The following is an 18,808-nucleotide window of genomic DNA, read 5'->3' as shown; positions in this document are numbered from 1 at the left end:
AGTTCGTTATTGCGCATCCCACACTGCGCAGGTAAAGGCCGTGGCCAGAGGCGCTGTAACGTTACTGCAGAGAGAGAAATGCCATCCTGCTGTTTCCACATAGCTGTTCTGTTTCTGTTGTTGGGCTTCCAAATGACACGACCCAAACACAGAAGTGCTTACAGTTCAATATTAATTATGTTCCAGAGAACTATAAAATACATAGCAAGCATGATTTGACAAAACACAGCTTCCAGAATCTCTCCCAGTTCAGTGCTGGATTCAGTTAAAATCTCCTCAAAGATGGAGCAAGGAGACGCTGTGAACTCTGAGTCATGACCTGTAAGTGTTTTTATTTGTTAAAATTGATCATGACATGTACAGTGTCTAACTTTAACGGTGTGTTGTAGCAAAGATGTAAACAACGGGAAATTATGGTAACCGCTAACGACTTAGCTAACGTTACAAATCTATATTTATCAAACGGCTGTAAACGCACACACACACATACACATACACATACACGCACTCTTGGCCAGCACCTGCGTCTCTCTGTGGGAGACGGCAGAGTTTCTCTCTATAGGCAGCTTTGCTATGCGTTTTACAACTCGGACAATAAAGTCGCAAAAGATATGTGAACGATTCATGTTACTTACACAGGCATATTCCGCATATGCATGAAAGACGTCCTGTAACGCGTTGATTTAAAAAAAATACAGCAATGATTTCCCAACTGGAGTGTAACATCAAAAACAAATCAATCCAGGCTCACAAAGGTCTCATCTCACATCTTGTGCTTTATTCTGTCACCATAGAAAATAACTTAATCCGAGCATGAGAGAAAAAGAACAATAAAAATCTCTCCCGCGCACATGCGCTTCTCGTGTTACAGATACTTCATCGTATACACGCATAAACACACTAAAAGGCACAGAAACAGTTAAAGGAGCCGCATCCCATTTTCACTCGTTACAGACACGTGTTGACTGACTGACTGACTGACTGTTTACACAAAACGCGCGTGCTTGTCAGGGCGTGACGTGGAGCCGATCGGCGAATCACAGCATATTATGATGATGACCAATCAGAGTCACTTGAGGGTGGGCCTTTTAGAGAAACTAGGAAATATGACAGTCGTTTTCATGTTAGCTGAGTAGCTGTGTATAATCAAAGTGAGATTTATGAAAAAATAACACGATTTCCTTCAAGTTAAACATGAGCACACATTGCTTTGCATCTTATTAACACAACCAAGCCTTAAAAATAACATTCTGGACCACCCCTTTAAATAACAGGTGTCACTTTAAAAGTGCACACATTTATTGTTATTATGAAAGCATCCCACTGCTTTCCTAACTTTTTGTGCTCATTTAGGACTAAACTATTTGTGTTTGAAAAAAAAAAAAACACCAAGATCGACGTCTTTAGATATTATTATTATTAATTATGTGAATATGTCTATTCAAACACGCACCCAAAACCCAGACTTTCTTTCCTCTTCAAATCACATGTACAGAATTTGTTTGGGAAACAGCATCTATTTATCTCTATGGAGCGCATCAACTGACAGTCACGCACTGCTATATAACTGTTTTGAGGTTTGCACAGGAGGGGCGACGCCACCTGAATTGAAAAGGAAGGGGAATACCGCCGTTTTTATTTTGATTTCAAAGAGTTTCATGCAGTTCAATTTTGACTTTATAACTCGAAATTCTGACTTTATAACTCGGAATTATAACTAATAACTCGGAATTCTGACTTACTCAGAATTCTGACTTTATAACTTGCAATTCAAACTTAATAACTCAGAATTCTAACTTTATAAATCAGAAATCTGACCTAATAACTCGGAATTCTAACTTTATAACTCGGAATTCTGACATTAGCCCCTTTCACACAGTGATACTGGTAAATATCTGGAAAATTTCTGGAACGACTATACCGGTATATTCAAAAAAGCGCTGTTCACACAGGCGAGGACGTTACGGAAATTTTCCGGAAAAGAGCATTCACACATCCATTCCAAAATACCGGTAAATTCTGACATCATTCACCACAAATGAGCTTTAAACGGCTGCGCTTGTATTTGTAAACATTTGACTAAATTACAGACTCTGTGGATGATCAATATTGTGAACAACTTTCGCAGGATCACTTTCGCATGTCGAGATGTTCATAATATGTGCGTGTGCAGGCGCTCACAGGCTGTTTCACAGGCACACGAAAGCTTGAAGGTAAACAAACAACGGCTTATCATAAGCATCTCATCAATGATTATTTACACAGTTGGCATTAAGAAGAACATATAAACGTGATCTGACTAACTTCTAGCAGCTAAATGTGTCTGGGAAAATATTCAAAGGTTTTTATCCTCACAAACCGCGCGGACGTAAATGCGTCTGACTGTTGTGATTGGCTAAAGCAGACGTCTCACGTCAGCATGTTCTAGACGTGCACGCGCTTATTACGGGAATCTTCCTTCTGCATTCACACAGCGCAGCATTCCGGCAAATTGCCGGTAATGTTACAACTTCTCTTTCCGGAAAATAGCCAGAACAAATTTACCGGTATTTTCAAAAAGGACTGCAATTTGCCGGCAATTTTCCGGAAAGGTCTGTATGTGTGAAAGGGGCTTATAACTCACAATTCTAACCTAATAACTCAGAATTCTGACCTAATAACTCGGAGTTCTAACTTAATAACATGGAATTCTGACTTTAAAACTCGGAATTCTGACTTTACAACTCACAATTCTAACTTAAAAATTCTGAATTCTAACTTTATAAATCGGAATTCTGACCCTATAACTCGGAATTCTAACTTTATAACTCGGAATTCTGACTTAATTACTCGGAATTCTGACTACAACTCACAATTCTTACCTAATAACTCGGAATTCTGACTATAACTCACAATTCTAACCTATAAACTCAGAATTCTGACCTAATAACTCGGAGTTCTACATTTATAACATGGAATTCTGAATTTATAACTCACTATTCTAACTTAACTCGGAATTCTGACTAAATAACTCAGAATTATAACTTAATAACTCGGGATTCTGACTTTACAACTTACAATTGAAACTTAATAACTCTGAATTCTAACTTTATAACTCAGAATTCTGACTTAATAATTTGGAATTCTGCCTTTATAACACACAATTCTAACTTGATACCTCTAAATTCTAACTTTATAACTTGGAATTCTGACTTCATAACTCGCAATTCTAACTTAGTAACTTTGAATTCTAACTTTATAACTCAGAATTCTGACTTAATAATTCGGAATTCTGACTTTATAACTCGCAATTCCAACTTAATACCTCAAAATTCTAACTTTATAACTTGGAATTCTGACTTCATATCTCGCAATTCTAACTTAATAACTCATAATTGAGACTTTATAACTCGGAATTCTGACTATAACTCTCAATTCTCACTTAATAACTTAATAACTGTACACAGCTCTAAAACATTTAGTTATGCAGAAATTATTAAAATATAGCTAAAATATCGATACTTTTAAAAACAAAAAGTCAAGTCCAAATGTGTTTTAGGGGCAGAAGGGCTTAAGGAGAGAACGTAATTTAACTCTTTTTGCGTCTCTAAGTTAATGCTGACAGCGCAATTTAAATATTTAATTTTTTTTAAGTGGATTGAATTATTGGTGTGAACATTTCAATGGTCAGAGGATATTGATGGAGACACATCCCCTCCGTCCACCCTAAATCTACGCCTTTGAAGCAAGCGATTGCACAATTGCAGATACATCTGTACCAGCTCTGCTTCTCAACTCTCTAGTGCATTCATGTTGTTTATTTGTTGTGTTCGTTTTTGTTCCAGAACACACCCAATGACTGTATAATTGTAACAAACCAATGCTCAAATGTGTTTAGGAGCCAAAACTAACTCCCCAAAAGGTCGCTTTGGTGGGCAGTTTTGAACTGCCAAAGCAAACTTAGGTTTGTCTGTTTTTAACATAATTTCAGTTTGTTCTTCATTTTATTTAAAGCATGTTTGTTTGTGAAACTGTGGTAATAGCTTAATAAAAGTTATCATTCTAATTTATCATTCTTTTTGATTTTCAAAAGTTTGTGTTGATGTTTTTGGGCTTTCTTCACCACACCTTTGGCATTCTCATAATTTATTTTTGCTGCATTTTTAATGGCGTCACACACAGAATCTGATTCATCCGCTGCTTTGCATCCAGTAATTCCTCCACCAATTGCTCCAGCAAGAGCTGCGGCTCCAACAACAATCCCTGCCGTGATTCCTGAACCAGCAGCCGCTCCAAGACCTGCTCCAATGCCTGCACTGGCACCGGTGACCAGCCCTGCCTCCACTGCCACAGTTCCCGCTGCTAATCCCGAAGCTCCAGCCGCGAGTCCTGAAGCTCCAGTCACTAGTCCCGAGGCTCCGGCTGCTAATCCTGAGGCTCCACCTGCTAGTCCTGAAGCTCCGGCTGCTGCGGCTCCTGCTATTGTTCCTACAGCTTTCAGTAAAGTAACGACAGATGCCACAGCAACTCCGATGCCCAGAAAGGCTCCAGTCAGAGTGCCTGTAGCGACTCCAGCAAGTCGAATGAGAAGTTTCTTATGCACAATCTTTTTCGCAATCTCCCGTTTTTCCTCAGGAGACAAACTGACTTCATCCATGTTCTTGACCTCCTCTTGAATTTCCTCCTCCACCATCTGGAGCAGCTCATTGGTGTAGCAGCTGTTCTTGTTGTCCTTCAGCTTCTCCTCGATGGTCTCCAGGAGTTTCTTCACCTGAACTCTGTTGCTTCTGTATCCCATTTGTCGTTTCTTCCAGTACTTGCTGTCGATGACGTGACAGCGACCGCCACATTTATTAACCAGCTCCTGAAGTTTTGGACTCATCTTCACAAACTCCTCGATGGTTTGACCTTCTAGCTGCTCTCCATGAGTGAACAAAACCACAGAGTGATTAAAGGTATCTTCTCCACAATATTCCACAATTTTATCCACTATCTCCATCTCATGTCCCGTGTATCTGCCAACCTTCAGGACGATGGTGAACACGTCTGGACCTGGAGAGCTTTCGATCACTGATCTAATGATCTCAGATTTAATGGTCTCCTCATCGACGGCAGTGTCAAAGAGTCCAGGCGTGTCGATGACTGTGATCTTCTTTCCATCAATCTTTCGATCTCCGCTGACACATTCGACTGTCACAGATTCAGGTGAAGCTTTGCTCTTGAATACCTCTTGTTTGAGAATCGTGTTCCCCGCGCTGCTCTTGCCATCTCCAGTTTTCCCAAGAAGAACAATCCTTTTCTCTTGAAGAGACTCGGATGCTGTTTGAGAAACATGCTATTGTTAATACTGGGATTAATGGTGTTGATTATACTATGTAAAATTGATTGTATCCATGTAAAATGAAGATATTAAGTTAGTAAAGAAATGCAAAGTAAAATATGATGAGCAGTTTCAAATAAAACTCATGGTTGCTCAGTTGAACCACCATTTGCGGTTCTACATGTCCTGCACCTTTGTTACCACCCGTCCCCTAAAGCTGAAGATCTTTGCCCAAATTTGAACTGTAAAAAAATGTCTTGTGTGCCATAGAAGTTAAATATATGAGATAATCATTAAAAATTATTAAATAAATTCAAAAAAGGTCAATGACATGAATAAAACATCGGGACATTTATGGAACATGATTATTACTGACGTTTAATACCTTGTGATAAAAGGTTTTAAATGTTATTGTTCTTTGACATCTACGAGTTGGTATAGCATCAAAGACTCAGACAGACAGACTCAGACTCTTTATTATCCCATTTAGGGAAACTAAAACTGCAGCAAGGTGCCGTAACACAGGCGAAGTTCCATGTACACATTAACAAAATATTACCACACAGCATACAATACATCATTTTGTAGGTGCATCTCCCTTCCTCCTGGACCTATTAAATGACCTAATGGCCACCATCATAAAAGAATTTCTAGTTCTGTTTGTCCTGCAAATCGGAACTTTAAAACGACGTCCTGATGGCAGCAGCTGATACACAGAGTGGTCTGGGGTGCATAGGATACCCTGAGCTCTCTTTAAAACACAACTATGGTAAATTACCATTGGACCAGTTTGGTTAAAACCAAAGATCACCAGCTGTGACAGAAGACAAGATTGAATCGGTTAACAGCACATTTGTGTACCCCTGATTTGTTTGCCCATTTTTGTCTGCTTGGAGCAGGAGAGTTTCTCTCTCAAGGAGCATGTAGAAGATTTTCTCCATATCGACCATCAGATCTTCCTGCACCGCCTTCCTGAGCCCTCGAGAGACCTTTCCTGATTTCATGGAATGGATGCTGGGTGACGGAGTGAATTGTCACCATGAATAAGCCACTGCTGGTTCTACTCAGTAGCAAATCCCCTATGTTCCCACTGGTCTTGTCCAGCAAAGACTCCTGCTGGTTACAGCCAATCAAAACTTTCCAGAGCCTCTGCTATTTCCCACCAGCAAAGACTTATCTGGCATAAGCAGCACCCCACCCACCAAGCCCTCCCTCTTCTCTGCCACCTGTTCCTTCCATCCCTGCGGCCAGTCAACAAACTGTACCATTGCTAGCTCCTGTAACTCCACTATGGCCTTCCAACCCTGCACTTCCACCTTGGCTTACTACTCCCTCATCTCCACCATCATCCAACCAGCTCTGTCGGCCCCTCTTGTCCCTCCAGCTACACCTTGGTTACTCATTGCCCCCTCCTATGCCTCTTTATTACACTCCTCAATCTACACCTCGTCCACTCCATCCTGCAAGCCTCTGTAAGCTCTGCCTCAGTCCTCTGTCACTCTGGAATTACTGAGGTCATCCTGATCCATGTTGCTGTCTTGCTGTGCTTTCCAAACGGATATCTTCTCTTCCAGTGTGGGCACTTTGAAGTGAGAAAATTAAGGCCATCATATTGAAGTGCCATTTGAAACCAAAGAGTTTGATCATGATCCTTTGAACAAGGAAGTTGTTTGTTTTCACACACTGTGCTCAATTTGGATGAGTTCTTCCCTTTACTCTAATCCCTTCACACAACGGATGTCAAACTCCTAGAATCCAAAGTACCTAGACGGCCGCAGCCCTGTAGAGTTCCATCCCTACTTCAACACACTTACCTGTTGGTTTCAGACATGGCTCAAGGGCTGAATTAGTTTAATCAAGTGTATTTAATTAGGGTTGAAACTAAACTGTAGAGAGCTGCGGCCCTCGTGGAACTGAGTTTGACACTTGTGCTTCAGCGGGACCCTCTGAAGGGATTAGGGCAAAGGGATGAGCACTACCAAATGAAACTCACGGTTGGTCGAGTGAACACCTTGGCCCTCCAGATCATTAGCATCACCCTGGCTTTGTGGTTCTATATGTCCTGCACCTGCACACCCCCTCCCCCCAACCTGAATGTCCCGTGAACCAATACTCCTTCATGGGTTCTGCCTCCCTCAACAGGCTGTGTCCTAGGCCCCCAATAATCTCCTGCTCCAGCACCTGGCTCATCCTAAATCTACACATCCTTGGTTCTGCCCATGTCTTGTCTTGCCTCTGGTCCCCTCCTGGGCTACTTCCTCTGTTACTGCCACAATGGTAACCATCCCCCACCCCTAATTTACCAGCCTTAAACTGATGAAGTTAAAGTAAATAATGGCCTTGTGGCATTCATGCACAAAACAGTCAAGCCAATCAAATAGGAATTGCGGATCCAATAGTGTTCGAGGATGTTGATTCTTTTCCTATTTTTCTTTAATGGCTTTTTAATCGAAGGTTAAACATAGATGCAAAAGTTTCCACAATTAATCCAAAGAAAAAAGCATAATGGTGACTTCTTCATCAATGTGTGCAGCGCCACCATGTGGGCCGGGGTATTTTTGTTTTTATTAAGCACCATCTAACATCCGCGAGTGATTTTGCACATTTACTCGGCTTAACGCTAGTAAAATTTATTTGAACATGAATGTACAAAAAGTCTCAAAAAATGTCTCAAACAACACTGGTCATAAGCAGAAGAGATAAATGTCTCGTTGGGCATGAGCCTTTATTCCACAAATAAAGGCTAAATATTTTTTTTAAGGATCCATGCTTTATCTCAATATCAGCAATGACATAAGTCAAAATAAAAATTTAATTATATTATTTAAAGATTATATATAATTTTATAATTATGTATAAATAATAATGAGACATATTTTTATAAAATTAGACATTGCTACTAAATGCTACTGTTTATGTAATATACAGTGTGGTCTACGGACTTATATTATGCTCAACCTGAGTTAATGTTGCATTAAAATGGTTTAAAACTTCAACAAAATCTGGCATTATTCCTTTTGCACAAGATAAAAATATCTATTTTAAAGAGCTTTGGGGCTCAACAGCATCACACAATGATTTTTCAATGTTTGCAAATAAAAATAGATTAGATTAGATATAACTTTATCGTCATTACACATGTACAAGTACAAGGCAACGGAATGCAGTTTAGGTCTAACCAGCAGTGCAATATCAGCAAGTGTAGGATACAGGTATAAGTAATAAAGTGCAGTTATAGAAAAACGATGGTGATATTTACAGATGGATGTACTAGCAACATTATATACAGGTTGGATTAGCTATGAACAGATTTACAATATATGAATATATGTGCAGGTTGCTATTAATAATCAGTGGTGTGCAGATAAATAAGCATGATTACAAGTGTATATGTTACAATATATGAATATATGTAGAGGTTAAAATTTTGCTTCCAATACCGGGAGTCAAACCCTTAGGCCGCCTGGGTGAAAATGAGGAATCCTAACCGCTAGACCATATGGGAGATATAAAGAATAAAGGGTAACACTTTACAATAACAGTACATGAATAATGATGTATTCATATGTAAACTAAACATTACTTTATTATGAATTAATGATGAGTTAAGGTATGCACTAATCATGAATTAACTTTAAGTACAACATGAGTCACATGAGTTCATGTGTAAATAACGACTACCTTAATTACTTGTTAGTACATGTTGTTAATTAATGTATTAATTAACATTTAAGTTTAGGCTAAATGTAACCAACATGAACTCATGAGCTGTTAATGTATAGTTATGTCACGACTTTACTTGGAGGGGCACATCACCAATAACTCATCCTTAACTACTTATGAACTCCTCTTCATGTTGATGTTGACAGAACACTTTACTATTGTTATTCAGTGTAAACTCACTAGTTGGACGTGCATAAGGAGTTTATGAGTAGTTAAGAATCGGTTAATGATGATGTGCCCCTCCAAGTAAAGTCACAACATAATTATACATTAACATATCACGAGTTCATCATGGTTAAATTAAGCATAAACGAATGTGGTAATTAATACATTAATTAACAAACAATCATGAACTAACAAGTAATTAAAGTAGCCATTATTCACACATGAACTCATGCGACTCATGTTGTAGTTAAAGTTAATTCATAATTAGTGCATACCTTAACTCATCATTAATTCATAACAAAGTAATATTTAGTTTACATATTAATACATCATTATTCATGTACTGTTATTGTAAAGTGTTACCGAATAAAGCATTCTCACAAGTATTTTTGTATAACCACTAAAAAAATACTATAGTAATTAAAAGTACTATAGTGTATTTAATATGTGATATAGGTTTTGGACCATGTTACATAAAATTACTATAGTATTACTTTAGTATGCTAAGTTCACTACAGTGAAGAATCTGCTGACGTAATTATATAGTTGCTATGGTAACACAACAACTACAGTAATATAAACAAATGACCCAATACTGTAGGGTATGCACCACAATGCACTTGTTTACTGTAGTAAAAACCAATTTTTTGGTATAAATACTATATATACAGTCCAATTTGCTTTACTGTATGGTTCAAAGACACCATTACTATAAATGACTATAGTATTTGTTTTAATGTTGGTGAATAAAACCAACTTTGTAGCTTTGTATGTCAATAAAATTAAGTATAAAGAACGCTTCATATTCTTCAATGTCACAGTATAAAAACAGTTAAACCCCATGTTTTAGGATATTAGCTGTATTTTCTTACCTCCCATCTTCTTGTCTCGTCTCTAATCAGGCACTGTGATGTGTGAAATGATCTTTAATTAAATATTTGTGTTCTGAATCTAAAATGTCCTCCAGTCGCGGCTTCTGCTGCTCTATCTGATCAGCTAGCCTAGAGCTAACGCATACATAAACACCATCGCATGTCTGTCAGTGAACAACTTGGAGTGTTTTGCTGCTAAAACGCCCTTTAATGAGTCATTTGATGATGCTGACGAGAGACTAGAATAACCAGAATGGCTAGTTTATACTAACATGTCCTATTTCAGGACGTCACAGCACATTCAGTGCCATAAAAGCCATCCTGAGAGAGAAACAGCTGGTAAACAAAGCCCACTCAATTATTAGCACTGAAAGTCATCAGAAGACTAAAGAATAAATGAAACCTGCTGTTTGGAGATTCAGATTTCCAACACCAGAATCATATTTGTTGTTACACAGCACATGCAATTATTCATTCATTTTCTTGTCGGCTTAGTCCCTTTATTAATCCGGGGTCGCCACAGCGGAATGAACTGCCAACTTATCCATCAAGTTTTTACGCAGCGGATGCCCTTCCAGCCGCAACCCATCTCTAGGAAACATGCAAGTATCAAAAACCTAAATTAATGAACTTTCACCATGTTAATAATGGGGTAAAACACTAGTGCTTAATCCAAAAACAAATAAAAGTCTCGTTATCTCCTGCTTACTGAACATTAGCTCTCCATGACACAAAATAAATGCTGTAATTAATAGCAAATTCATTCATTAGTGCCTTATTTATCAGGGATCACCACAGCGGAATGAACCGTCAACCATTCTGGCATTTAGTGCAGTCGTTTAGTTCATCAATTCACTTATAGTGCATGTGTTTGGACTGTGGGGGAAACCAGAGCACCCGGAGGAAACCCACACCAACACGTGGAGAACATGCCAACTCCACACAGATATGCCAACTGGCCCAGCTGAGGCTCGAACTAGTGACCTTGCTGGGAGGCCACAGTGCTGACCACTGAGCCACCGTTCCGCCCTAATAGCCTATTTATTTTTCTAAATGTATTAACTGCGCTGGTTCTAGATGTTTCCTGCGGCACGTTTGTTCATCATTGTTTCTCTGGCTGCAGGGTGGAGTGAACGCTGCTCTTTATGAACAACACACCCTAATGGCATTCCTCTGTTGATACTGTATACCTGTTTAAGAATGAGCACAAGTGAAAACACACCATTAACTGGTGAAATATGAAGCCGTTTTTAACCCTTGTGCACTGTTCAGACTGACCACCCTTTTGTTATGTTCATCAAGAAAACATCCGCTGAATTAAACTGCTGTAAAAATCCCTCAGATTAATATTATCTGTTAATCAGCCTCAGTCTTGATCAAAACCACTGAATAGTTTAGAAAATGACAGGATTTCTCTTTAATTTTTCTCTTTAATGTCAGCACAAATGAACTGTAATAACCAACCCAAGCTCATTCGGGAAACGTAGCCCCGCGGACGTTTCTGGAGACCGCGATTTACGTGGCCGGAGGTACATACAGCCGCGTTTATTTTTTTTTCGAGCGAACGCTGCAGGGCAGTGTGGCGCCGCTCCGCTCCTCCTCTTCGTGCTCGCCGGCCGACGGCTCTCCTCCGAGTGGAGGGCTTTCGCGATGCAAACAGTTTGTCCGCTAAGCTCACAGCGTTGCGTCGGCGGAGCAGAGGCCCCAAAGGAGGAGGAGGAGCTGGCCGCGGGGACGACAACCGGGATCGAGTCCAGGGAACAGTGGTTCCGGAAATCAGGTAAGATGAAAAACAGAATCCGAAAAATTAGGGTGAGAACGCAGCGGGATCCGAAAATGCAGTCGAAGACGAGGGCTTTTGCTTTTTTTTTTTTTTTCTGGACAGCTTTTGCAAAACGTCGCTCGGGTTTAGTGAAGGAGGAGGAGGAGGAGGAAGAGGAGGGTGGCCGGGTCGGCCGATCCGGCGGCTTTTCGCACGAGAAAAGCGCGGGCGCGGACGGCGTGTGCTCCCGCGGATCCGCAAAAACAAAAACTGCTTGAATACGTACCTCCCGGGACGTATCTCGCGGTCGGCAGAAACATCCGCGGGGCTACGTTTCCACAATGAGCCCGGGTTGGTAATAACATTTATTATAACTTATTATAACTATAAAATATTTTCTTTTCTAGGCCCACTATTGTTCACAATTTACCTAATCCCACTTGGTCTACAACGTCACGGTCTAAACTATCATCTTTATGCAGATGATATTCAACTTTACTCGGTATGTACACCTACCTCATCCGCCCAAATTGACAATATCTCCGCTTGTGTGAAGGATATTAATGATTGGCTCACTCAAATTCCCTGAAACTCCACATGGACAAAACAGAGATGATTTTTATTGGCACGCCAGCACTTACCAGCAATATTTCCACCAGTTTCTGCTGTGAGATTGCTGGCTCGCACATTAAAACATCTACTTCTGTAAAAAATGTAGGTGTAATCTTCGACTCCACACTCTCTTTTCAGTCTCACATTAAATCTGTCACTAAATCTGCATTCTTTCATTTACGTCGCTGTAATGAAGTTTACGGCCCTTTGGCCGCCGGGAAGAAGGAGGCGGAGAACCGACGCAGGTTTAAAATATTTATTAATAACAATGACGGCAGCTCCTTACGGAGACTGCCATCTAAACCAAAACAAACAGACGGCAGCTCCTCACGGAGACTGCCGTCAAACTGAAAGCAAAAGTAAAACAATATGCCCGGGCCCGGTCTTCTCTCGCCTTTCTCTGCCATCGGTCCTCCTTTTATGGTCCAGAGCTCCTTTCGTGGGATCCGAGGCAGGTGCGCACCGCACGTGTATCCACTTACGCGGTGGCCTCACCACGTTCCCACGGCTCTCGGCCACGCCCCCTCGCCACAGTCGCATTTCCCAACTGCGTCCCTTCATCAGCAGCAAGGATGCTGAGACTGTCATCAATGCATTTGTCTCCTCACGCATTGACTACTGTAAGGGCCTACTCACACTCTGCCATCCGTACCGTGCCCAGGCCTGTTTCCTGGATCATTTGAGAAGTGTGAGTGCGCTGAATCGGGCTCAGGCACGGTTCACTTGGGCTTTGGCGCGGTACGCTTGTGTGTGAGTGCAAAACGCGGCAAAGCCCGAAACTGAAAGCGAGACGTGACTTTTAAGGGGCTGTTTTATATGGATTTATTAATCATTCTTACTGTTCAGTGAACGCAAACTGCCGTAGTTTATTAAAGACGAGAACTCCTCACAGCATGACAGCTGCGCGCCTTCAGCAGACCTCCTCATTCCTGCAGCACAAGAGCTTTATGATTGTTTATGAGCGCCAAAAGTGGCGGATCTGTTCGGCGAAATATCTGACTGCGTGTCTCCGCATCCCTAAGGACTGTTTGGCGAAATATTTTATGGCATATCAAACAACTGAAACGATATAACTAGAGAAATCTCCACTGTGCTGCTGAGTGAGAGAGCGCTTCTCACAGCAGCGATGACGTAAGCGTACCGAAGCCCGTTTGTGGTGTGAGTGTGGGCCGTCGGGGGAGACGGGAGGGGGGACAAGCGTGCTTTGGCCCGGTTCGAGGCAACTGTACATAGTGTTAGTACGGCCTAATGCTCTTTTTATTGGTCTGCTGCCAGCCTCATCTCCAGATTACAGTATATTCAAACTCTGCGGCTAGAATACTCACTCACACCGAACATTCTGCTCACATAACCCCAATCTTGTACAACCTCCATTGGCTCCCAGTTGCTTATCGCATTAAATTTCAAATTCTTGCATTTAGATCCCTAAACAGCCTAGCTCCCTCCTATCTCTGCAACATGCTTGTCCCCTACACCCCGACTCGTTCATTATGTTCCGCTGATTCTGACCTTCTCGCTGCCCCTCTGTACCGCCTCTCTTCAATGGGGGGCAGATCATTTAGTGTCATTGCACCCAAACTCTGGAACTCTCCACCACACTCACTCCGCTCTGCTAATATTATCTCTGAATTCAAATCTTTACTTAAGACTCACTTATTTTCTGAATGCTTCGCTTCTGATCTGCCAAACTGACTACTTTAATCTGATCCACCTCCACTCTGCTCATTTGTCTCCTACGTCTTGTTTGTGTAATTCCAGTGTGTTATATTTCACTTCATGTATGTTTGTTTATCTTTTTGTCGCATTCCTTGTAAAGTGTCCTTGAGCTCTGGAAAGGCGCTATATAAATAAAAATTATTATTATCAAGCAGAAGTAAAGTTATCAATTCAACAAATTCATATTAAAACTCCTTGAAGCATCAGGATACAATCTGTAAATTCAAACACCTCAATAGTATTTTAAAAAGCACAGATTTACCTGCGGTCGATGTACCGGTCCGTTGTGGTGAAGAAGGAGCTCTGACACCTGTAGAGTCGCTGCTCCTCCACATCGAGAGAAGTCAGCTGAGGTGGCTCGGGCATCTGATGCCTCCTGGATGCCTACCTAGGGAGGTGTTCCAGACATGTCCCACCGGGAGGAAGCCTCGGGGAAGACCCAGGACACGCTGGAGGGACTATGTCTCTCAGCTGGCCTGGGAACGCCTCGGGATCCACCTGGAGGTGCTGGAGGAAGTGTCTGGAGAGAGGGAAGTCTGGGGTTCTCTCCTAAGACTGCTGCCCCCGCGACCCGGCCCCGGAAAAGTGGCAGAAGATGAATGAATGAATTAATGTCTTACCTGCTTTCTGGAACCGTTCTTCACCAGACTCAAACCCTGTTGTCGTGGTCATCTCCTCTCTGCATCTCAAGTCCATCAACACATACATGGCAAGCTACTGAACAAACTGGTAACAGCCGGAAAGCCGTCCATATGGAGGTAAGTGGTCAGCTGGTAATCGGGAAAAGGAATGGCCCGTATCGTTTGTTAAAAAAAATGAAATGCGGCCACGCGTACTTCTAGATCAGTGGATCTCAAACTTTTTTCATCAAGTACATCCTCAGAAAAAAATGTCTCTCCAAGTACCACCATAATGACCAGTATTGAAATACAGTGTAACTACCCAGGTAGCAAAGAATTCTGGCCCAGATTTGGCACAAATCTGGCACATCAGGCATTCATCCGGCACTGGCATACAGCATGTGGGCCAAACATGGCCCAGGTTTGGCAGAGGTGGCACCGTCTTGAAGGCGGCAGACAAGACATGGGCCAGATATCAAATGTAGTATTTGGCCCAGATGTTCAAAACTGATCTGTGGCCCACATAAGGTTGGCCTTTCTGGTACCACATTTAAAATACATAAAAATATTTTTTCGAGTAAAAAAATATTTCAATACGCAGTCATTCCATATTCCGCTTGCATCTTCTAATGCCTTTATTTTAATCTAGGAAACAATCAAGATTGAATTATTTGAATTAATCTATTCCTTTCTTGTATGTTGCAACTAAATTTACCCTACATTACATATTTTTTTATTATTCAAATTATTATTTTGCTAATTATATTATTATTAACCAATGATGATATTCCATAAAAACGTGAGTGTTAAAATGTTAAGTCATTTGTTTTTGTGCTGCTTGTCTCATGCACAAACACCAGAAAAAATTCAAAAATCCAAATCTACCAATCAGGTTGCTTTGAGAAAAAGCGCGCCCGTAGCGCGCCTAATGCGCAATGCTTTATGGGTTTATCCTTATGATATTGCAGTCGTGACCATTGGTCGGGTGGCCACTTGTACGCACTTCACAAACGGTCATGGATCTAACTGGAGCAAGGCATTTTGGTAAGTAATAATTGGATTTCTAATATATTGTTTCAGATCAGTTATCACTGACTCAAAACGTCAACATTTAACTTAAAATGTGCTTTTAAAAGTTAAAAATGATAGGTTACTGTTCTTGAAAAAAACCTCCTGTACTCCTGTAAAGTATTAACATAGTAGCCTATTCATCAACACCTGGAAACACAGGCTATATGTCATCATATTCATATATAAATCATTTTTTAAATATATGTAGCATGTACATATGACATATTTGATTTCTCCGCGTACCACTAGAAGGAAGCCCTAGTACCACTAGTGGTACACGTACCACAGTTTGAGAACCACTGTTCTAGATACATAATTCATGATCTCCAGAAATGTATTTAGGGGTACATTTTCAGAATGAGCCTATGTCTTGAATTTCGCAAAGCATTGATTTATCACTGTATGGAAAATAACAAGTTTAAAAGTGTGAGTGTTCTGAATTCTTTATATTATGGCTGTAACTCGATTTACTGAGTGTTCTGTAAAGGGCTTATATTATGAATGTAGGATGTAACTTCCGGAGGATGCATATTTGAGTCCATATATGAGAAGTTGAATGTGCTGACTCATCTGAGTGAGACGCGATTGCCATCCGTGAGATATTAGGCTCGTTTGAGGTGCGCCTCGCCTTGACTGCATTGTAAACGAGAGCAGGCGTGCGCAGTAAGAGGAGGGCTCAAAAATTACATCAGAAGTCGGACACCTGCCGAATCTCGCTGTTTAGCCACCTGGAAACGTCACCAGTGGCGGAGATCTCGTTCGCGTTTTTTATCGCAGACGAATGACCTCATGAAAAAATACTATGGTGATTTATAGTAAATATTATAGCATTTTTTAACATGTTTATTCAGTATTGGGTTGTGTTTATCGTTGTTGTGATACCAGAACTATAAAATTTAAATAGGCTATTTTATAACATGGTTCAAAAGCACTACAGTATACAGTATACGTATTTTTAATGTGGGAGTGGATGCAATAGAAATATGACTGTTTTTACAGAGATGGTCAGAATTACAGAAGATGAACAACTCATTAACTAAAAGGGTGTATTAAAATATAATTCTGTATATTCAACAAACGTTAAAAGAATAACAAAATAAACAGCTTATACAGCAAGAAAGCTTTCAAGAAACCTAATTTGGCTACATTATAAATGAAGTAGCCATAGCATGCTTTTGAGTGACAAGTCATGACAAATGTTTGTTTGACAAATAAATTCTTAGGGGGTTAATTATATTGACATGCTTATTAGGTCTATATAAACTGCTTTTACTCCAGCCAGACTAAAATAAACAGCCCAAGACTTTCTCCAGAATAAAAACTTAGACTGTAGGAAAAACTGTGAAAATGTTCTTGGTCTATTAAACATGACTTTTGACTCCACATACATATACATATGTGTGTGTGTGTGTGTGTGTGTGTGTGTGTGTGTGTGTGTGTGTGTGTCTTGTTTACTACACCCTTTTCACTTCTCATATGAAACCACATAAAGATGAGGCATAATGACAAAACAGTCTGATTACCTTTGTATTTCTAAATATATATGTATATATTGGATTGACTTTAATGCAATAACGCTGCATAAAAATTACAATACAAAATTCACACAAACATACATAAAGTGAAAATGACAACAAACAGGACTTAAGACTGAGAGAGAAATAAAATACAGCACATGCACATCCTAATGATTTATTAATAACATTCAGTTATATTGGATAGGTCACATTATGTTTTACAAAGATGTGTTTTGTTTTTGTTTGCGTGTAAATCTAAATAAATAACCATATGTAATGCTCTTTATGACTTTTTTTTAATTATCAACGAAAATACAAAAAGGTATTCAACAAATCCAGGAATAAACCTTAGTAAAACAAGATAATAAAGTGTAATGTGTCAGTCTCATCCAATCAGCATTAAGCTGTGTCGTCAGCCAGTCGTTTCCCATCATGCTTTTAGTGAGCGCAGTCTTTTGAGAGCAACTGCGGCCGACTGCTCTATCCGAGGTACCCACCTCGCGATCGCGAGAGTTTTTTGGCGCACGTCAGCGTGACATCAGAGCGAGGCGAAGGCAAGGCGGACACATTTCTAACCAACATGCAACTTGCGGTGATCACCGGTGATCCATTCTGCGCAGATTTTGGCCAAGTCAAACGAGCCTAATGTGAAGTACGGGGTAAAGTTATTGCCAAGTGAGTTTGTTCCTTCATATCATGTTTGTAATTACCCTTGTATGCTTGATGTTAAGAGCTTGATGTTGTTAATGACCCGCGATCGGCCGCGAGCATTAGTTTCCGTGTAAACCAAAAGTGAAAGTGCTGCTACCATCAGCATCGCGGCTAATCCCGATGTCATCGTTGAGATCTCGTTTGTTTTATTATGATTCAGTTTACTATATTCTACATTTGTTATGCCTTATGCTGTCACATGCCCTTTATATAATGCAGCTTTAGTCATTGATGTCTATTTATATTCTGTTTACATTCAGCATACATTAGTCTATTGACTGCACTTTAAGAGAGCTGCAAATACTGTGTTGTTTAGTTTAGGATATTTATTGTGTCAGTACATAAATATTTTCGTGTTTGATATTTTATTATTTACGTATACTTATTGTTTATTACAGGAAACTACCTCCCTGCTCATAAATAAAAGATTGAAATTATCTCCTGACTCCTGCTCCTTAACCAGAGTGCTGAAGTGGTCAGCAACATTTAAAGAACTGGCATTCTAAATTGGGCAATACCCAACAGTGAGCACAGCTGAGAAAATCAAAATAAAATACTATAGTAATTTTAAAGTAAATACTAATGTGTATTTACTATGAACTAGTGTTTTTGAACCACACTATGGCACAGTACTCCAGTTTACTATAGTACATAATTAATCTGCTGTGGTAATTCTTTGGCTGTTATGGGAACACAACAACTATAGTACTGTAGGTATATTAGATTATAAAAACACCAGT

The 18,808-nt window shown here is 40.2% G+C and overlaps 1 protein-coding gene across 2 annotated transcripts; it reads right to left on the bottom strand.

Moving 5' to 3' along the window:
* Nucleotides 1–758: 758 nt before the first annotated feature.
* On the bottom strand, nucleotides 759–15,476 carry si:dkeyp-67a8.4. 2 transcript variants are annotated; one of them, XM_073907989.1, is made up of 3 exons: nucleotides 14,770–15,476; nucleotides 14,412–14,669; nucleotides 759–5,298 (listed from the first exon to the last, which is right to left on the bottom strand). In XM_073907989.1, the coding sequence occupies exons 2-3, from the start codon at nucleotides 14,482–14,484 to the stop codon at nucleotides 4,037–4,039; spliced, it is 1,335 nt and encodes a 444-aa protein (XP_073764090.1). In that variant the 5' UTR covers nucleotides 14,485–14,669; nucleotides 14,770–15,476; the 3' UTR covers nucleotides 759–4,036. The 2 variants fall into 2 exon arrangements, with proteins under 2 accessions (XP_073764090.1, XP_693796.5); XM_688704.10 differs by lacking the exons at nucleotides 14,412–14,669; nucleotides 14,770–15,476 and adding an exon at nucleotides 10,060–10,256.
* Between the last annotated feature and the right edge of the window lie 3,332 nt (nucleotides 15,477–18,808).

The sequence above is a fragment of the Danio rerio genome, chromosome 7, assembly GCF_049306965.1.
Source record: "Danio rerio strain Tuebingen ecotype United States chromosome 7, GRCz12tu, whole genome shotgun sequence".
Taxonomy (NCBI): Eukaryota; Metazoa; Chordata; class Actinopteri; order Cypriniformes; family Danionidae; genus Danio; species Danio rerio.
The sequence above is the reverse complement of the archived record's forward strand: the minus strand, read 5'-3'. Positions and strand labels throughout refer to the sequence as shown.